The sequence below is a fragment of the Pteropus vampyrus genome, unplaced genomic scaffold (genome assembly GCF_000151845.1).
Source record: "Pteropus vampyrus isolate Shadow unplaced genomic scaffold, Pvam_2.0 Scaffold122, whole genome shotgun sequence".
NCBI lineage: Eukaryota > Metazoa > Chordata > Mammalia > Chiroptera > Pteropodidae > Pteropus > Pteropus vampyrus.
In genome coordinates, this window is record NW_011888903.1 from 2,110,815 (window position 1) to 2,133,145 (window position 22,331).

The following is a 22,331-nucleotide window of genomic DNA, read 5'->3' on the forward strand; positions in this document are numbered from 1 at the left end:
GTGCGGCCGCTGCAGCAGTGGAGTGACTCTGCGACAACTCACACCGAGATCCTTGCCTTTGTGCCCCTGTGTTATCTGGGAGGGACCATGCCACCTGCTTTTCGTCTCTCACTCTGGAGACGAGGTGGGTAAGAGGTGCCTATCACCTGAGCTTCAGCCACCACAGTCACCACAATCCGGGCTGAGAGAAGGGAGCCAGTGTATGCCACAGGCGTCTTTGCTACCACAGCAGCTTCTAGACTGTTTTAAAGTGCCAGAGGCAATCAGAGCTGGCGATTATGAGTGTCGAGCATGATCACCTCACTGATCACCTCACGTAGTCAGTCTCTCAGATTGACTGCTCAGCTCGCGTGCATAGAGTCTAAGCTGCATAATTAATTAGTTCGTTTGCCTTCTTATTATAGTTTTTCCTGCCTTGCTTTTCTCCCAGCTGTGCTGCTCTGGATGCTCAGAGTAATTGGGTTGGGCTCCTTCAGTGAATGGACACATTGTTTGGGCCTCTCGACTGCACATAGAGCCTAAAAGGTACTGTACAAAGAGCTGCTTACTACACGTTAGGTTAAACATTCTTCGAGGAATCTTAAAATTCTTTTTATTAGTGAAGTTTATCTTTTATGACTTTTATGTCCAAGTTGCAATGATAGAGGAGTCAGAGATACTACTCTTGAACTGTGTTTTTTAGAGATGGAAACACCATTATATTAAAAAATTTCAGGCATCATACTTCAATTCAATTTGAATTGAAGTATGACGTTTACTCACTGGTTTCTGCTACCTGAAGATAGGTGATTTAAAGCTAGGAATTAGAGTGGATTGTTGCAATAAAAATCAGTGTCATTTCACTACTTCATTCTGATTACCCTTAAGAAATCTATTATTTCTCACTGAGGGTATTATTTGCTCTTTCTAATCTGATGTTACCTGGATTTTCATGAATGAAAATCATACCCAAAGGGCAGGAAATATAGAAAATAAAAGAGCAGATCACTTCCCTTGGCTCAGGGGATGACCAAAAGAGTTTACAAAAGAATGGAGTCAGAGATGCTGGGAATTCACCAATTTGGGGATAAAACTTTTGAAAGATTTAAGCTCATTCTACTTTCAAGAAACTCAAGAACTACCGAGAACATTATTGCTTCTGATTTGCTAGTTATTAGCGATTATTATTATAGTCCTTTATATTTACTAGGCAGGGTTTTGGGTTCTGTTTGGAGAGAGGCATTTCTCTACACATTGAACTAACTCCTGTAACTAGTATCTCATTGCTATAAGTTCTATCTTACTGTTTTTTTTTTTTTAATAGATGTGGTTCTTCACGATAACGACTTACTCTTTTTCTCTTGTTTACTTGCCTTACATAGTTTCAAACACACTTATAGTCTTTATCTGATAGTTCTGGAATCTGAAGGTCTTTGGCGTTGGATCCTGCTGTTGGATATTGGCTGACTCCTGCTCCAGGTGCATGCTTTTGGCTAGGGTGTTTGCAGTCTTGCGCTGTGAGGTCATCTTCAGCGGGGAGTTAGCCATTATCTCGCATGTGACCTGGATTGAAAATGTGCCTCCAGATGGGCTTTGTGTTTGTAGAAGCCAGCAACAGAATATAAGCTTTCCTTTCCTTGGGGATTCCTGGACCTCCAGGTGACATCAGTTCAAAGCCTGATCCTGGCAAGGCCAGCTGTCCTCACAGTCACTCAGTGGAGACCCCACACTGGCGGACCAGCTTCCCCAATGCCTCCCTCTCCCAGTAGGCAGATGTTCCTTTGGTTCGGCCTTTCATGACGTGCAGCTCTTTGAGGGTCCAGGTTCCTTTCTTTCCCTGCTCGTGCTGGGCCTAAGACCCTGTTTCTTGTCTCTTTGGAACTATTAAAACCCCAGGCTCAGAGATACCAATTCTAGCAACTATCCCTCCAACCCACCCACCTAAGGCCACAGATATGCTCTGCTTTTCAAAACTGAGGTCAATTCCACCTTTGAATATTTTTCTTTCTTGGGAATTCAGCTATCTATTTAAAAGGACGTTTTATATTTTACGCATTTTCTTCAACATTCTTCAGCATTTTCTTAGCACCTATTGTGCTAAAGCACTATGCCGGGGATATAGCAGTAAGTAAGGCCGCCCCAAATCTCTGCCCTCCTCGCGCTTCCCTTCTGTCACTTCAGGTGTTTTGCACAGGAACGTTTTAAGGCTACCCAAGCTGCTCAGTTACATATGACTCCATACATTTAAAATGTAAAATCCTTCATATTTTAACACATTTGGTACTAGCCCAAAGATCCATATTAGATGTTAAAATAGGCATCCTAAACAAACTTATCTTTTAAGAAAGGCAAAGATCTGTTTAGTTTATATTTATCACACTGAACTATTTAGTTTAGCTTTAATCTTAATAAACATTTCTATAAACCATTTTTATTTTAAACAAACATACCAGCCCTGTGCTTCAGGTGTCGCTTGATTAAAAACATGTCCTCTGTTAGACCATACCTTGGAGGGTCGGAGGGCAGGGCCTTTGGAGTCCTCTGGGGGACCTGACCCACCTACAGTGACTCCCGTGGTGTCCATGGAAAGTGGTCACCAACAGAAACTTTTGGATCCTCCTCATCGATTACAACTTTACTTTCCTTCATCGTCCATTTTTGCTAACGGGATGTTAGTTTTACTAAGGACAGCTAAGCGCTCCTGGTTGGCATGGCGTCACTCCAGTGTTACAAAACAAAATACAAACACGCTGTAGTACTGGTTTTCCTGCTGCCACACGCCACACACAGTCACACACATCCGAAGAACGTTTTCACGCAACACACAGATTTCCTCCACAAAACACTTCCCTTCATTACCAAATTCCCAAAGGTTTCATTTGAAAACCACCCGTTGCCCACTTACCTATGATTTCTGATTATACATCAAATTCATCTTGATGTCTCTATGAAGGCAGTTTATTTAAACAAATACCACCCTTACTTGACGCTGAGGCTGCGGAGGCTTATTAATCTCAAAATCACAACCACCTTCCCTGTTCGTGTTCTGAAACCCACCACCCACGCTCTGCCCTCATGGTTGTGCGCCACACGGATTTACACTGCTGATTTCCTGGACATCTTCAGAGGGAGTGGCTTTGAAATTACTCCCCACATTTAAGAAAGTAACTGTGCTAACCGATTCTATTAAACAAACAAACAAAAAGAATGCTTTTCCATAATAGCTACTGCAATACCTAGCAATGCTACTTACATATTAGGACTCTATTCCACCTCCATCACCATGACTTCGTATTCTGGTGAGTTCCATTTTGTTACAGCCAGTTTTGTTACTGCTTTTTCCAAAAGTGGTATATGAGGTCAACACATGTGTGTACACATACTTGGCATAAAACCCCACATCATTTTACCGTGCCTGGTATGTCACAGCTGAGGCATAAGTGATCACAAATGCTGTGTGCTCTGTTGATTAAAGGATCAAGGGGGAGTTAGGAAAGAGAGCCCTTTGAGATTTCTGACCCAGAAACTCAATCCTCTGGGTACAGGCTTGGTTTCATTTATATTTGAAATCTGACCAGTGCCCATGCTTGGCTACTTCTCATTCGGAACTATTTTTAAGGTGCCCCACACATTCCAAACCACATATTCTATACATTGCTCTCTCTCAACAAATGAGAATCTCTCAGCAGTTTGTTGGGAGTCATAGGGAGCAAAGTCAGGGAAGAATCCGATGCATGGTGTGAAACTCATGTTAGTATCTACTGAGATGAACAGGCAACAGGAATACTGTCCCTCTGATTTCTTTTTTCTGAGCAGTTAATTTTTGTGTGGTTGCACTAATGGGTCAGTGGGTGTTAGAGGGTTCTGACTTCAGCTCTCTGCTTGTGACTGTTTTAAGAGGGCCGGGAGTGGAGAAACCACTCCCTTCCTAAGCCTAGCGTATGTACCGTCTGAGCAGCAGGTCTCCTAGTTCACAGATTTACCGTCTGCTAAAATCGGTAGAAATGCTGATTTTCTTTTTTTTCCCTTCTTCTTATTACTGCTGCTACTGGGACTACTAGAAGAAGTAGCAATTTAACCTGGCCAAATATCCAAATCTTATAAAATAAGAACTTATCTTTTCCCTTATTCCCCAAATATGAACATACACAAGGCAAAAATCTCAGAAGGCATTTCGCAAGTGGAACTTGAGAAATTGATTCTTTTTTAAAAGTTCAGCTGAAATTCAGAAAGTCGTTTCTCTTTTTAGCCCACTGATACTAGGTGTCCTACCAGGCCCCACCCCCTAGCCTGAGGAGCTAAGCTCAGAGCTGAAGGAAGTTCACACACATGTGGTAGTAGCTGGCTCTTCAAGACAATTAGTGTTAATTTCAAGAGCAATGTAAGAGGGAGGGCAATGTAAGAAGGAGTAAAGACAACTGCTAGCAGTTTTCTGGCTTCAGTCTTGTCCCCATTCTAGAAGAAAATGTCTCATATGCCTTGCCCCCAGCCGCTGTGCTGTCATTAAAAGGAGTAGCTTCTCAGCTGGGCTGCCTTAACTGATGGGAGCTTTGCGTGCCGCTTCCATCACAGCCTCGTAGGAGTGGTTGTGAGCAATGAATTCGGGGAAGTTTTTATTAAAAGGCCTAGAACTGTCTATCATACCATTCTTTAATCCCATGTAATATTCAGAGACCAAACTAAGCTATCAGGGTGACCTCCAGCCAAGGGACAGAGCAGCACCCCAAAGACCCAGACTCCATGACGGTCTACATTTTGGCTTCTCAAAGAACAGGAAGAGCTATGGCGCTATCAAAATGATCCTAGAATGTGTGTTACCTTTTAAAAATATTTTTAAATACAATGTATTTGTATACATAATTGGGTTTTCTTTTCTGTGAGAAATGCCTCAGTGAATAAAGAAGTCACAACAAAGGATATTTGATTTCTGATTCATGCTAGTTCCCCTTCTAGGAAATGATGCTCCCTAGACCTTGCCTTTCATGAAGTTCTTTTTTCTTTTTTTTAACTTTCCTATTAAAATACACGAAATTAAAGGAAACCAGAGAGATGCTTAAAAGAAACATACCATGGCAAGATAGGTGGCCACATGATTAGTCCACCTGAGTGACCCGTGTTTAGAAACTACCCCGGGAGCTGAAGCTCTGGTTGGAGTGTCCGGGCCTGGGGGTGAGTGCTGCCCAGTCCCTGCCACACAGAGCAGTGCTCCTCAGTGGCAAGTGGGGACAGGCCTGGCCAGGCCCGAGGAGACTGTTCCGGGTCTAGTTCTACCACCAACCGCCAGGAAGCTGACCGGCCAGCTGCTTCACTCTCAGGCCTCGTTTTTCTCATTCGCAGAAAGAGGGAATCATTCTGAAGATCTGACCTTCCATTATGAGCCACACTGTTCAGTGATCCTAAGTCACCATATAGCACCAACTAACTCTTTTGGAGGTTTGTTGTCCTAGGACATTCAGTTTGATTCAACGAAGCATTTTCCTCTAAAATCGTTGCTGGTTTCTGGAACTATGCCATACCTGAACTCATGTGGCAAGCAACAGGAAGACTTCTCAGTGCCCTAGCGTTAAACACCACGTTAGCAGAGTTTATCTAAACAGGGTTTTGTGTGACATGCCTTGAGTGACAGAGCATAAGGGAAGGAAGCTGCAGTTCTCAAACAGCGTACCAGCAAAAGAGGGCCACCATGCTCAGCCAGAGCTGTGCTTCTGGAACAGGAACAGGAAACAGCCAGGAACAAATGAGAAACGGCTACACCGGGTAGGGAAATTTGGTACTATGACCAGGGGAGCTGTGACTCCCCTTCCCAGCTGGCAGTATTCAATGGCAGACATACTTGCCTCTCTTTATTATTAATCGTACTTGACATTTATAAAGCATTTAGTACTCTTTAGTATCCTTTTTCAGTCCACAGCTCATTGGCTCTAAGAGTCATCTACATGTAACTACATGCAGCAGGCGGGGCATTATTGTTACCCCCGTTTAATAGACAAGAAAACAGAGGCTGACACTCGCCTGAGAAACAGAGCTAGTAATGGGCATGGCAGGGCCAGAGCCAGGGGCCCTGATGCCTGTGCCAGGGTTGATTCCAGCACAGCATGATGGCCCTGTTAGATGTCGCTATTGGTGCAATATACACTGAAGGCTGGGAAATGTGTCTTCCTGAGGTTTCCATCCTGGAGACAGACCATTCAATTCATTTGAAATGTACATAATTGTGAGTTTGCTACTGCCCAAGCAACCAGCATTGTTGTATGAAGACCCTTGAGGGGCTCGGGCTGATCGAAGGGGCTTACCATGAAAGATCCGTAGAGTTACAAGACACACTAATCACTAATCACATTATTTGAGGAAAAACCCAAATGTGTGGTGTTCTGTTTTACTTCTGATATAAAACCTAGGAACATCTTACCTGCAATTTTGGAATCAGAATACACTAAAGATGATTTGCTATATGTCTGACTCTACGTCCAAAGCCCATGTTCAGAAAACATTTTTAAAAATCACAATTGTTTATTCTGGGCACTGTAAGCTTCTGACTGGGAGGGCCCTGGGCATCCTGTCGCTCTGTGGACTGCCCACGGCGGCCCCACAGAGCACGCTGGGCTTCTGCTTGTTTTCTAGGAGCTTGGCCCTGACATGTGCTTGGCCCTTAGCATGCAGAATGCCTCCTTATCACACTTTGTGTGGTCCATATTTACTTTCCTCTGGGGCAGGGACCTGGATGCCACCTTCTCGGGCAAGCCTGGCCTCTGTCAAGGTAATATAAAGATGGTGGGACAAAATAGGATGCTTCTGAAAACTTTTTGGTTTCACTTAAGCTTTCTGGAGGCAGTTTTCATGTTACTGCATGCAAAATGAACGAGGGTAGAGATGTGACGTACTCTCTCATAGGACAAGGGGAAAGCCCCAGGCTGGAGATGTGAAAACTCATGTCTGGTGAGCCAGCTGACCCGTAGCGTAACTGAGGTATTAGCTGCAGGCTGAGGCCCAAGCGCTGCTCCACCCCCAGTGCCTTTGTGCACTTCATTTCCTAGTCAAATGTCTGACCTTATTGTGGAGTGAGCATCTGTCTGCTTCCAGGTGTGAGAGCCCCACCCTCTTCCTCGCCCAGCCCTTTGGGAGCCACTAGGAAGCCTTGGAGCTGAGTGGTAACATCCCCACTGGGACTGATGAATTAAGATTCTCTATCCAGATTATTTTCTAAAGCGGAACCTATTGCTCTAACCCTGCAATAACCTGCCCTGATCAGCAGTATCGGAGCCAGGGACTCACTTCTCTGCTATACTTGTCTTTCTGTCCTGGGTGGAATTACTTGAATGGAGGAGCTTTCGCTGACAGGACTGCTGACAACCATTTCACACAATGGAGTATCTATGGTGGCTAAGAGCTTTGTTGACAAGGGGTTACCAGGGCAACAATAGATTGCTGGAGAGCACGAGGTCAGGAACGCACTTCTTGACTCCGCACAGCAGCTGGAGCACTATCACGGGAGACAATGGGACAGGCCCCGTGAGACTCGGGAAAGGATGTTTCCTCCAGACTAGCAAAAACAGTGCTTCGTTTTCTCTCTGTTTTCTTTACCGTTTGACAAGAAGCCAGACGATGCTCACAAATCAGTCTCCCACATCTTGCTACATTTCTAGGCGCCCAGGAGCCCTGGAGAACCAGGTCTCTGAGCGGGACGATGCCTGACAAGGGGTGCTGGCAGTTCCCTGCATTCACCCTGTGTAGACCCTCCAGTTCTGGTTGCTTCTAGTTATGTCCCCTGGTTCCCACTGTGTTCCCTAAGGGCCTTGGACCCAGGTAGGAAATGTCACACAGCCATCTACACAGTAAAAAGAGGGGAGTGGTGGCCAGTGGGACCAGCCAGCTCGCTAACCTCGAGATTGAAACAGCTCTGGCCTCCCAGGCGGCAGCTCCTGACATCCCCGTCGGCTCGGCGGTGCAGCTCCCGTGCGGCTCGGAGGTGCAGGTTCTCCCGCTCGTCCCCTCGCTCCTGACCCAGCTGCCACTCCATCTGATCTCTCAGTTTGGACTGTTAGGTGCACGGGAGGGATTTGGTTGTTGTTGTTTTTTAATTTTAGATAAAAAACAAAGGACAAGGGTGGGGTGGGGAAGAGGGACAAAGAAAACAAAAATGGGTAAGGCAGACAACTGAGGTAACTACCAGACGAAGAAAAGCATGAACAGGAAAACCAACTTAAACACTGTGGCATAAGAGAGTGAAGAGAACAGAACCAAAATGAGGATGAGCAAAACGATGGGCTGAAAGATCTGAAAAGCAAAAAGAGCGGGGGGATGCAAAACACTGGTTATGAGGCGCATGCAATGAGGATGCATGAATCACATACGTAACTGCAAGCAAACTACCCACGAAGGATACGGAAGCAAGGGTGCTCCTTCCTTGCTTGTGGTCGAGCAGCCAAAGCCATATTCCAGGGTGCAGCTGGGTCATGCACCCAAGGGCGACGCATAGGAAAGCGGTCCTGGGAGGGCTGCTCCACTCCGCCCTCACCCTCGCTCGGGAGGGCAGCAGGGGCAAGCCGGCAGCGAGGTTTTCCATCAGAACCATTCTGGCTCATCTTCCAGTGGGGGTGGGTGGGCCTGGCTGCCTAGGGCTTTTCAGAACTGTACTGGGTCCCCTTGGCAGTAAACCCAAGTAGGGTTGCAAATGCTCCTGAGCAAGTCTGCTAATTATCCTGACTGTGAAATGAGTTTGCACTTTGTTTTAAACTCCACTTTGCTTCTTCATCAGGATAGCTGGTCGTCTGAGACACCAAAAAAGGAGAAAGGATGGACTGCGTCGATCCCTATCTCTTCCATTGGGATTAGCCTTGTGTCATGAGGGAGGACCTCTAAGCCAAGGGCAACGGCACAGTTAAAAATGAGAGGAAAAAGGAAAAAGAAACAAGGAAATACAAGAGAACTTAAAAAAATAAAAGAAAAAAGAAACTCAACCAAGAGAAAGGATTTGGTTGTCACTTGAGGCTTTAGTACAATGCAGGTTTAAAATCATAACCAAGCAGCTGTGAGCAGAATGAGTTCAAGTGCAGCAATGCCAGCGAGAAGGAAGAAGAGCAAAACCGAGCAGGGAGGCAGAGCCAGGAGCCCCCTTACCTGCAAGTCCGGGACCAGCTCCTTCCCAAGGTTCCCGATGGGGGAGTCCCGGGACACGGAGGTCACGGTGGAGAGGAAGCTGGAAGACTCTGTGAGGTGGGGCAAGGGGGACAGGCCTTCCAGGCGCTCCCTCAGGCCGTCCCCAATCCTGTTCACCTGCTCTAGGAAGGCCTGGAGCTCCTTCCTGAAAGCCTTCATCCTAGCGTTGATGGTCCCCAACAGCTGGGACTCCTTCTTTCCACCCTCCCCCTGGACACCAGGCCCTGGCGAGGCCACGTCATCCACAAAGCCATCAGTGTCCGTGATGAGGCTCTCCATGGTCCGCTCCAGCCGCTCAGCCTCGTGCTTTATGCTCACCAAGCACTCGGAGTCCTCCCTGGCCCTCAGGACCTCCACCGGACATGGCTCACTGGCTTCCGATGGTTTTCCACTGCTGAAGCCCGAGGTCTTCTCAAACATCTCTTCCGAGTCACTCTCACCGCCAATGGGTCCCTCCCGCTTGGGCTGAGGCGGGCGGCCTTCCTCCCCATCGCTCTCCTTCTTGCCCGTGTCACTGTCGGCGTCGCTGTCACGGGGGCTTGGGGCATGCAGGCCCAGGTGGGCAGCCAGGTCGTAGCGCTGGACGTTGGACAGCAGCACCCGGTTCTCATACTGCAGCTTCAACACCTTCCCGCTCAGCTCGCTGATCTGCAGCCGGGCAGACTTCAGCTCCTCCTGCAGGGGGGCCCCACCCTTGCCCCCGCCTTCCGCCAGCCACCCTGGCTCTGGCCGAGGCTCAAACTTGAACTTGCTCAACTCATGAGTCAACTGCCGGTTGTGGTCCTCAATCTCAGATATGGACCTTCGAAGCAGCTCCGCTTCCTCCTCCACAAACTGCAGGTGTCGGCGGAGCTCCGTCGAGGATTCCAGGGAGTCGCCGAAGGGTGAGGTAGGAATGCTCGGGGTGCGGTCCCGGCCTGGACCCTCTCGCTCACACTGACCCCTCATGTCCTCCATCTCTGCTTTGAGGCCTCGGTTCTCCACCTCCAGCTCCACGATCTTCCGACCCAAGATGTTGGCTTCTTCCTCCACCAACTTCAGCCTCAGCTTCAGCTCAGCCTCCCTGGTGCTGGGCGGGCCGCCAGCCTCCCCTGTGGGCAGGGGGCTGTCCACGTCGCCATACAGGGCCTTGTACTTTTGGAGCTCCTGCTCCAGCTCGTCCTTCTCCCTCCCCAGCTTGGCCATCTTTTTGCGCATCAGGGAACCTTCCTCTTTGGCAAATTGAAGCTGGCACTTCAAATCGGCACTGTCATCCTGCCAGAAAAGAACAGCCCCAGGGAAGGGTTATTTGAAAATACCAAATGTTCGTGTTTTTGATGATTTCCCTCGCACCTCGCCCCCAACATACACACAAACACAAAACACCAATCTTTCTGTCAGTGTGTTGGGTTACGCAAAGAAGTGTCCAAAACAAGTCAAGGGCAGCCAGGGCCCTTCACAGAGGTGACATGGCTAAGGCCTGCAGTCTGTTGCTTTGTCACAGAAACAAAAGAAACCAAACTATTAGTTTGGAAAAACACGTGCACATGAAAACCATTATACAGGTGGTGAGTGAAGAGGGAGAAAAAGAAATGAAACCCAGCACCCACCAGTAATGTGGCGATCCCTCTACTTTGTGGTCCAATCTGACTAATCACCAGCATCAGTGGGAGACAACAGAACCCCTTGCTCAGCCTGGTGCAGGCAGACAGGCTTCAGTAGTTACTCCTACCTGTTGCCACTCACTTCCTCCATTGTGCAGACCTCCTTCATCTAAAGTGGCCAGGAACCCACATGTATTGCCAGGAGGGGGAGGCCAGGTGACCCCAAATCAGAGCCCGGCTTTCTATTGATTTGCTGAGAACCTGAGACATGGAAATTCACCTCTCTCACTCCGCCGGTCACCCCAACCCAAGAGTATCACAAGGATGATATGAGGACAAGATTATGAGATAATAGGCATGAGGGTGGTTTGGGAGCCAAGGTCCAGAATAAGTACCAAACTCTGACGGTTAGTATGTATTGATTACTGTAAACCTACACCCTGGGTTACTCACAATCTTCTGCCATGCAAGTACAGCCCAGAGCCCTGGGTTATGTTCTACTCCCTTTAGCTGCTGTAACACAGCAGGAAAATAAACTCAGAAACCCACGGCAAGGAGGTAAGTGTTTCAAAACCTAAGAAGTGGTTCTTGTTGGAATACCAGAGGATTTTGCAGGGTCACTGAAGCAGACTCTCTGCTACTAAATGCCTACAGTGCTTGGCTGAGGTCAAAAGGGCACTTTTTGGCCACCTGGAAAGTCGGCTCTGCCTTCGTAGTACAGGTCTCAAAGCCTTAAAGCTGTATGAACTCCCTGATGTGACCTTGCACAAAGGTTTTCTATCACATTCAGCAAATGGAGAGAAGTGACCACTTTCATGAATCATTCCTTTTTGATCGGCTATCAGAAGTTTCAAAAGGCTGTCACGGGCAGAAGACCTCAGTAAACTTGCACTATCGCACTGAGAAACTCAACTGCATGCTTAATGGCAGTCAAACCCCATCACTCCCAGAGGACAGAGTCACCAGTCTCAGGAAGAAGTCGACCCTCTGGGGGTGGATCAGCTCTCTGAGATCATCTCTCGTGCTCAAATGGTCTAGCAGAGCTGATGAAGCTTTCACACTTATTCTCTCCCATGTTCTTGCCACACTCTCACCATTAGTCAGAAAGATATAGAAAGACCTCCCTTGGTGTCCCCCCCCCACCCCCCGCCACCAACTTTCCTCCTTCCACCTGGTTAGATCCCTCCTTCCTCGACCACAACCCCGTGGAAGAAAAAGTTTTCCAGGGAAGACAAGGCCAACCGTGAGCCAGTACTGCATGGAGAGCAGGCTCCGGCGCTGCCAGCATGCCTTCTAAGAGACGTTCCCACCACTGTCCTCTTAGCAGAAGACATCCTGGTCCTGCCGGGTCTGGGGCCAAACGTGCTGTCCTGAGTCCCACTGCTGCCCCTTCGGTCTGTGGCACCACGGCTGATCACAGGGCTCTGGTGAACCCATCTCCTCATGTCTAAAGCAGGATCCTCGCTCACTCACAAGGTCATTGTGAAGGTCAAATGGAATAATGTACAGCAAAGTGCTTTGTATATGTATGATAAATCTCCATACTCTAACACCCTAAAATTAACTTTCTGCTTCGTCTAAAACATGTTACTATTAGAGAAAGTAACAAGGAGCCCGTAACTCCGCTTTTTTTCTCCCACTTTGGGCATTAGGGAGTAACATAAATATCACTAGGAGGAGAGCAAGGTCTTAGTGTTATAAGAACTTACGCAGTTAAGGATTTGGTTTGTTTTTGATTAAACAGACATAAAAAGGGTTTCTGTGACTAACTAGAAGTAAAGCTGTCTGCCCAGTCACACTGAGCAAAATGAGTTATCGCCACTGCTGGGGAAATGATATACATACTTTTAAAGGGCCTACATAGAACAGATGGACTGTGAAAGACATGTATTGCAGTCAATCCTAATATTAAGGGAAAAGCATGCCTATTTGTTGATTTATTCATTCTTTCAGTAAGTACTGAGTACCTACTCTGTACCAGAAATTGGCATTTTACTTTTAAATGACCCCAGCTTCATAAAACTTTCTAAAGTAAGATAATCAAGAGCCCTTTTTCAATCTTTTGTTAAACCTAGATTCCCAACAAATCAATGGATACTTTGTAAAGGAATGAGTTTAAGAATGAAAATCCTAGGACAGGAAGACAGGGTTGTACCCTTAGCCCCATCATTAACTTGATAGCTAGTGTTTGTCCTTTGTCCAAAATCACCTTAGTGATCCTATCTCCACCTTCAAGCAGAGAAATTCACCTTCATGTCTAAAGACTGACCGCAGCAGAGACCATGGAAGACAATGTCACCAGCCACAAGGGAACTCTGCCTTCTTCTCACTTCAAGCAGCACCACCTGCTGTGACAAATGCCCTGACCCTATGTCTATGGAAACTTGCAGCTGGCAAGGCTTTGGTATGGTGGAGGCCAGGCCGGAAGAGAGCAGACGAGGAGCAGGGTTACCTGCACAGTTCAGGGAGTTTTTGTCTCAAATCAAGATCAGGAAGTCTCAGGCAATCACTTCGGAGGGTCTTTCCCCAAAATTTGAACAAGTTGAGGAAATGGGTAGGATCTCTGAGAGGCACATGGAACCCGAGCCTTCCAGAAGGGTTCTAAAAAACTCAGTTATAAATGCTCAGGGTAGAAAATCCTAAAAAGCTCTCAAATCACCTTGATTTCTGGAAACCTTGAACCTTGCACCATCCCCCTTCCATCTGCCATTCTCTACATGTCTGACTATAAACCAGAACCATTCTGCTCCATTTCTTTGAACTTATACCGAGGTCAGTTAAAGAAACAAAATTCTATGACATACCCTAATGAATGTCTGATTTGTAGATTATCTGAGGTTTGATAAAATATCCAGAAAGTCTTCTTGCTCCTTAAGGAAAGAACTAGACACACACCAGGAATTCTGACATATGATTAAAGCATGCTGTCATTTCTACTCAACACCCATGCACTACTAGGCCTGACACCAAGACTAAAGCAGTTTTTGAAAGAATGACAATCTTTGAAGCCAAGGGGGTGTTTACATTTAACGAAGGGGTCAGACTTCCTCACTCTGTGGAGGTGGCTGGAGAAGGTGCTGTGCCTTCTGGGGCCAGCATGTGGGAGAGGGGAGGCCATGAGAGCTGGACTCAGCCTGTTCTGGGGGCGGGAAGTTATTCCTAACAAGATGGAGAATCACAGCCTCAGCTACAGCAGCGGGAGGCCGGCTACCCATCTTATCTTGTAACTGTAGACTTTCTAAAACTCTGCCAAAACTCTGCGGGGAGGGGTCTAGGCAGAATCCTAAGCTGAAGGATATCAAGCTCTGGTTTCAAGAGATCATCAGATAGCTCCAGGAATGCAGTATGAAAGCGAGAAGGTTGAGTCAAACTTTCCACATGACACTGTTCCTGTTGCAGGCAGAGAAGGCAAGCATGGCATGGAGGCGAGGACACACACAGGACCACCACCACCACCAGCAGGAGCAGCAGCCGGAAAGGCCTTGTCAAGCAACAAAAATATATCGCTATGGGTATATATTCTTTGGCTTGCAAGTCTGATATCTAGCCAGCACCCCAAGCGCTGACTGCTCGCATTCCTACCTTGCGCCAGGGTGCCAGTTTCCTTTGAGTTTTGGTCGCAGACCTGCAGTTCTCAAGGCGCTCCGTTCCACCACTCTGCTGGACAGAAACTCCTTTCTCAATGACACTGCAGGCTGAGGGGGTACTGAACACATGCCCGGCGCCCAGGGCTGCTCAGACACTCCTGAGGGCTGGCAGCGGCTGTTCTCAGCCTGATTTACCCATGGGTGAAGACAAGGCCATGCTGTTCATTCCAGAACGGGGCAGCGGTTACCCTTTTAAGGAAAAGATCTTCCCTGGTCAAGAGCCCGTAGGTTGAAACATATTAGAAGCCCAGGAGGGTCCAGGCACCCAGCAGGGGGATGACAGATTTTAATTTCCCTGTTGTTAGAGATGCCAAAGTGAGACCAGGGCAGTAAAGAGGGTGAAAGAGAACAGTGACTCTTTGGCATTCCTGCCGTTCACACCGCCTGGCCCTCCTTGACAGGTACTCTGGGAATCAGTGAGTTTGGAGAACGGAGAAATGAAAGGTAATCTGTATGGAATTCACAGGGGCAAGCCAGTAGGACTCTAAGTTACCCAGATTTACTGCATCTCTCTAATTACCACTTGCTCTGAGATCTTGGGGAGCTGATATCCCAACAATGCCTTTGTTCTTTCCAACACCTAATATTAGCAGTGATTTTATTAAAAAAAAAGAAAAAGAAAAAAGGACTCCAGTAAAGCAAGTGTTCAGGAAAGCCAAAGAAAGTTCTGAGGAACACATGCCATGTACATAGAAAGGGCTACACTTTTACCATCTTTCAGTAAGGACATTTTATTTTCATTTAGGACAATTTAGTTACTGTCCAGCTTGTGCATTTAAAAAAACAACCACAACACTTAAAACAGTGCCTCATGAATGACCCACCACTATAGTAGCTGTATATTTTTCTGTGTGATTGACTCAGAAGGCCACATGCTTTTTACTGGCTGTGAGTAACTGCCAGAGCCCTGAATTACACCAAAGGATGCCTCACACACACAAAGCTGTTGAAGGAATCAATAGTTTATCAGTGCAAGAAACAAAAGGGAGGGGCTGTTGGTTTGGAAAGAACATTTTCATCACACTGAGGTTTTGAATGAGTCCAAAATTTTTTTTGGCAGATAGTGCTTCTTTGAATATTTTAAAGACAATGCTAACACTTTTTGAGAAAATTCAAAATGAGGTGATTGCCTCTTGAGAAGATGTAACATTGGAACAAAACCTCTGCTTACCTGGTTAAAGGTTTTCTTTTCTTTGTACGTTTCCCGACTGCCTCTTCTTTTCAGGGAACTCTGAAATAGATCCAAGTGACATTCTGTTATGGAGGGTGTCACACATGGCACCTACGCTAGGCAGACACCATCCCCAATGGTTGGGGACACATACCTGAACAGAGACTTTTTTTTCCACTGGAATCAAGAAACCACTTAGAATCAACGTTTAAATGCAGTTAAATAGCTTGGTGAGGTCTGTGACTCCTAAGAGGTTTTAAATCCTAATTATTATATTTGGGGTATTCCTCAATTATTCAGTTTAACGCAAAAGGAGGGTGGCTTGGAGGGAAGACGAGAAGAAAAGGAGAAAGGTAGGAAGTTTTGGAAATAGATATGTAATATTTCTGAGGCTGCTTACCTTGCTAATTATGTTTTGTTTGGGCTAATATCAAAATTAATTGATGTTTCTTTAATGCTTTAAGGTAAATGGCCATATAAAAAAAGTGGTAGAATGGGAGAAAAGGGTGGTCTTTATTTATGATGAAGACCTAACCCAGCTGCAACATTCTCCATGAACCACCCACTCCAATTCATGATTAAACCTACATCTTAAAGATCTAAGAGTTCATGATTTATTCATTTACAAAGTGGCTTTGGCTGTGTCCCTCCTAGTGGGCTGGGTCCCTGCCTAGTTTTACATACATTACAATGGACCTTTGCTTGCTATAGGCAAGAAATGTGTCTGAAATATAAACATGACTATAAATAAAAAAGCCAAGGGATGTCTGAAATGGAATAACAGAGAGGCAAGACAGTTCCTACTACAGTAAAGTATGAAGACAGAAAGAACCAGACCGGAAGAGGAGCAAGAAGCATTCTAGGGGAAGAATTGAAGGAACCTGAAACCTGAAAGGATTTGTGTAATCCTGAGACAAGTTGGAAGAAAGCAGTTTGCAAAGTTAAGACTTGCTGGCTATCGTTCAGACCCTGGCAAGCTCGTGAACGGGAAGAGATTCTCCCTGATGACCGCCCCCTCCCCTCTTCACCTGCACCCTAACGGAGGTGTGAACATGGGTTCTCTGGGGGCTCATCTGAGGAGGGCTCAGAGCCTTCTCTGCTTCACTCCTTTGCTGCGACCCACACACCAAAACATCTGGGAAGGAGGCTCCTATGCAAGCCACTTGCGTCACAGTCAGACCTCAGGTTAATTAACTCAGTTCTGTTTACATTTTAAGTGTCTCACTCATGGAAGCCTAGACCATGCCATTTATTGGATGAATTTCAGAGTTAAGAAACAATTAAAATTCTAGCCGCCCCTTTGCCTCTAGGAAGCTGAAGTCCTGGGGGGCGGGAAAAGGTAACTGAGAGAAAGGATGAGATAGTTTTAGAATCAGCATGGGGAGGGGGTGTGAAAGCTAATCTCTGAAACTCTGCTGGAAGAAGTGGCTTTGTTTCTTTTAGCCTTTGGCAAAAGCAGGGTCAAACTACAAAGAGAACCAATCTCTTCTGGCAGGTCAAGTTAAGCAAATCTTAAGAAGGGCTTGAGTTTTTCTACCCATAATAAGTAGGTTTTCCAAGATTTTTCACACTGCAGTGAAGGAGTTTCTTTGATTTGAATGAGCTGAGTGAGATGAACACTTCTGATGGTTCACTACAGAGAAAAGTTACAATAAAAAAGCAGGGAGAGAAACTGTCCCCAAAGCTTTAACCTAAGGGATTTAATTCTGGGACTATGGTAGCAATCAAGGTGGTGAGTGCAGCAAGCCTGCCTTCTGCAAGCCACCCCACATTGCATCACATTCTCTCCGTGAATGAAAAGGAGATTATGCACACACTGCAATAAAACTACCTAGAAGTGAGATGAAAGCCAGAAGTGGAGACAGAAGTCTCTGAAAATCCATGCAGAATCATAGTTGCTGCATTTAGGTGCTGGAGAAGGGAGCACAGTCTGGATGAGCCCTCCTGCTGGGAGGGAGCCAAGAGGGTGCTTGTGCAGATTCCTAAGCCTGCCTAATAGGTCTTTTCCTCTTGCTGAGCCCTGCATGCAAACTGCCTCTGAGTCCTGTGAATCTTCTAACAAATCATGGTATAAATATGATGTCATTTTAATTAAATTCCTCTCCCTCTCCATATATATATACCATATAGAATGTAATAGGTGTACATATATATACCGTGTATGTGTGTGTGTGTGTGTGTGTGTACTTTTTGTATATTTGTGAGAAAGGTAAGAGGATGGCAGGGTTGGTAACTTATGGCTCTCAGGACAAATCAACCTACAGTCTGTTTTGTAAGTATGTTTTACTGAAGCGCAACCCTTTTTACTATGGTCTGTGGCTGCTTTGTGCCATAAGAGTAGAGTCAAGTAAGTGGCCTTTTCAGAAAGTTTGCTGACCTCTGAGCTAGAAAAATAGATTGGTAAAAACAGCCAAGAACACTGAAAAGGAAGAATAATGACAGTAGGTTTGTACTATTTGATATAAAAATATTATATGACAGTTTGGTGCTGGTACAAGATTAGATCAATGGAACAAAACAAAGCTCAGAAATAAATTCAAGAGTATGTAAGATTTTAACAATTGACACAGGTAGCATTTTAAAACAGTAAAAAATGGGTTATTTGGCATAGGTTGGGGGAACAACTGTCTAACAGGAAAAACAACAACAACAACAGTGAGATCCATACCATATACCAAAAAATTCCAGATGAATTAAAAAACCTGAATGTGAGAAATCATAAACTAAGAAGAAAAGGTATAAATTTTTATTTGTTCTTGGGGCATGGCCTTTATAAACACAGAAACAAAAGCCAAAACATCCAAGTGAAAAACTGATCAAATGGATTGGTGAAATTTTTAATTTTTATATACCAAAAGAAACCATTTACAGTATCAAAAAGCAAATGGCAAAATGAAAAATTTTTTTCTAACACAAGATAGACAAGTAATATTTTACAAGCAATAGGAAAACCAACTTAATAAGAAAATAAACAAATGGCCAAGAAACACATAATTAGCAATTAAAACAAGATACCATTTTTTTCACTTCGAGATCTACAAACCAAAAGAAGCATAACACCCAATGTTAGCAAGTGTCTAGGGGGGCAAGCACGACCACACAGAATAGGGGCATCCTGTAGCATTTCCGGTGGGCAACTCAGCCTGACAAATGCATACCTCATGACCCAGTAATTCCACCTCTGGGAATGTACCTTAAAGAAAAATGCAGAAATATCTGCAAACATTTATGGGTAAGAATGATCATCACAGTACCTTTTATAACAGTAAATGAATACTGGAGGTTATTAAAATAATGTTTTTGAAGACTATTTAAAGATTCAGGAAATATGTTAAAAGGAAAATATAGGTTACAAACAGCATCTATTTTGACTTCGATTTATATCTGGTAAAATATAAATATACATATGTATAACATGTGTTTGTTAGAGTGGACGGCAGAAACGTAGATCAAAATGTTAGTGATCATCTTCAGGTGATAGAATTATGGGTAGAAGATGCCTTCCCCCCTTTCTTGTCCCCCCCATCCCAGTCGCCCCTGTAATAGCTCTCAGGGAGACTGGTCCCCTTCACACCATGGAATCACAGCACTCCGCTGAAGTCAGCTGCACCAGTTACACTCAGGACTCAATAAACATAAACCATTCTCAGATTCAGTAGAAAATCTTCCATGGCCATAAAGGGAACCCTCTCCCACCCCAATCCCTCAATCCACCTAGCCCCGTTTGGGAGGCTAACACGGTATTAACAACTACCACTGGTTGGGCATTCATGAGTGCCAGGCGCAATGCTAAACTCTTTCTTTACACATCTAATCTAATTTAATTCTCATGAGACCCCCAAGAAACATATTTTATTATCACTGATTAACAGACAAGAAAATACAGTCATAAGTTAGGTAATGGTTCAAGGTGTCCCAAACTCGGGGATGGGGCACCAACCTGACCCTGCCTCCAGCCCTCGCTCCCAGCCACAGCCTCAGTCCTCAGAGCTGCCTTCGAGGCTTCCACAGCCCAGTCTCCCTGTTTGGGCTGTTTTTCTTTTTGTTTTCTCAAGGTTGCTAAGCCCCAAATTGCTGAGTTTTCTCATCCAAAGAGTCTCTTCTTTCTTTAGCGAAAGAGCACAAAGAACTATTCTAGGAACAGTTGCAAACTGCTCTTCTCACCCAATACCTCATAGCCATAAAATATTTGTGGGCACTCTGATGATTTCTGAAAGGACCTGAGGCTGCAGACGCAAAAGGCCTTATTTGGAAAAGACAGAAAACTATTATCAGAGGACAAAATACCACAACGTAAATGAGGAGAAAAGGAGAAAAATGGTATTGAGACACTGATTGAAGAAAGGTACAGTCATAAAAGTCAGCCGGGTTGGGATTCTCAGCAGCCAAAATTCAGGAAATATATTAAAAGGAAAATATAGGTTACAAGACTAAGAGGAGTAAGGCCACAGCAGCACCGTCCAGGCCATGAGGGCCACCTGGGATGGACAGAGAGAGACTTCCAGCACACCCGACCTGTCAAATGGCACTTTCTCCTAGATAAAGAACATGATGATAAAAATGACAGGTAGCTGCACGTGCACATTTGGGGGAATATGACACATGTTTGTTTTGCAATATTGGCTAGCTGATTCAGTTTAAACCTTAGAGACATGTATCTTGAGACCTAGTGATAGAAAATTGCTGGCTAAAGCATACTACACCATAGTAGCCTCGACTAAAACATGACAAAATAAGACATAAGATGATAAAGTAAAACTGTAAGTTATTAGTATGTAAAAAGAAAAATGACCACTGCAAGACCATAATGATGACTGCACCAAAACCAAAATGTTCTTCCCCAAAACTATAGGAATCCCGACTCTCAACGTGAACATCCATGCCAGCACTCAGAAACACCACCAGGCTTATATGAAATATCGAATTAGAATCCACTGTTCAGAAGCCTCTACTGACTCACTTGCTAAGTGACCAGTAAGTGGACATTGGGCATTCATAAAAGTTCAAAATTGATAGAAATGTATACCATTTGCCTGTCAGACTAAAGATAAGGTTTGGGGGGGGGGGTGTTTGTTTGTTTGTTTTTAAATAATCTGTTTCTAGCTCCCACTGGTCTACTGGAAAGAAATATACCAGTCCATCAGGAGAGGCAAATTATTTCCTTAGACTAATGAGATAATACAAGAATTAGAAGTACTTTGAAAAATAAAGCGAAGTCAAAAAATACACACACAGAAAAAGGTATATTAAAACGTTACCTCCTTTTCAGAGAAAATTCATCACTCATATTTTTTCAGGTGCATGTAACATGAGAAAATATTTAGTACTTTTGTTTATTCGTTTAGCTTTCAAACAGAAGACGATATGAAAAGTTCTGAATTACGTGTGATACTATTTCATAAAAGTCTGCCACCACACCCTTTGGACCTTTTAATTTGACTTTGAATGTTGTTCTAAGTAATAGAGTGCATGCACTATTTTACTGTGAAAATTTATGCAGGCATTTGTCAACGCTCAGTGAATGTAAACCTCATAAGATCTGTGCATTTCAGTATATGCAAATTAGTTCAAAAAAAGTATAACCAAAAATTAAGCTCTAGTTAATGTGTATTTAGGAGAAAGTAATTAGTATCTACAATTTATTTTCAATGTGTTAGAAAATAAGATGGGTTAATAGGTAAATAGATGGATAAGTAGATATGTGATAAATCTAGTAAAATGTTATTACAGGATGTAGGTGGTGAGATACAGCTGTTCACTATAAAATTCTTTAAGCTTTACTATGTTTAAAAATTGTCATAATATTGGAAAGAAAAACATTATGCACACAAGTTTCCAGTTTCACTGAAAATGGTTAACATAATACCATATAGCCATTAAAAATTATGATTACTAAAAATTTTAAATGACATGGGAAATTTTTTATCAAATGCTAATCTTTGAAATTCAAGATAAAATAAAACATAAATGTAATTTAATCTCACCTAGATTAAATATCTTTGAAACGTTTGGAAGCAAATATACTAAAATGCTAACAGGTCTTATCAACGGGCAGTAGAATTATGGGCGACATCATGTTTTTCTTTACAGACTTTTTGCATTTCTACGAAATAGTAAAAATTAATATATATTATTTTTCCAAATCAGAAAATATGTTGTATTTTAAGGACAATAGAATTGACTCACAATGCAAACACCCTCACTAAGCCTTGTACTGCGTTGCCTTAGCCTAGCCCGCCCTGGAAGTAATGGACAAGACTGATGAACTGTGGGCCCTCAAGTGAGACAGAAATGAACAGGAAATTAAGCTGGAAGATTAGCCCTCAGGCACGATTAGCTCTGGGCTGCTGGGGAATCATCAAATAGATCTTCACACAGAAGACAAAGAAGGGCCTAATGGACATTTGAGGACAGCGAATGGATCTGAGATTCTAATCACCCTTCCAGGCTGATGGCTTCCTCTCAAAGAGGCTCCCCCACCAGGCAGAGGCCAACTTGCTGACCCATGTCTGGCCGAGAAGCCCTGTTATCTGGAGCCACCGCTCCGCTTTATTAACCATCTATAAAAAAAACTCTGAAATCTCAAAAATATCTCTGGTTAGCATTCTACATAAAGCCATCCCTATCCATTGGGTAAATCTTCAACAATTCTCCATCCAGGCCGTGGCAACTTGGATTCCCACCTCTAACACCAAGGAACACTTGAAGTGATTTAAGGAGAATGTGGTGATGCTGCCTGTGGTGTCATGATTCCTATGGAGCAAAAGCCTATCTCAGTTGTCCAACAGCTTCCAC

General features: G+C 44.6%; 1 protein-coding gene across 2 annotated transcripts in view; it reads right to left on the reverse strand.

The window, feature by feature from the left end:
• Positions 1-22,331, reverse strand: part of MTCL1 (microtubule crosslinking factor 1) — a 113,574-nt gene that overhangs the window by 34,674 nt on the left and 56,569 nt on the right. The window contains exons 4-7 of one of the 2 annotated variants that reach the window (XM_023534174.1): positions 15,537-15,596; positions 14,301-14,375; positions 9,097-10,389; positions 7,859-8,014 (exon numbers count right to left, since the gene is read on the reverse strand). In XM_023534174.1, the coding sequence (XP_023389942.1) occupies positions 7,859-8,014; positions 9,097-10,389; positions 14,301-14,375; positions 15,537-15,596 (1,584 nt within the window). The remainder of the gene's footprint in view (positions 1-7,858; positions 8,015-9,096; positions 10,390-14,300; positions 14,376-15,536; positions 15,597-22,331) is intronic. The other variant, XM_011366166.2, reaches the window with a different exon arrangement.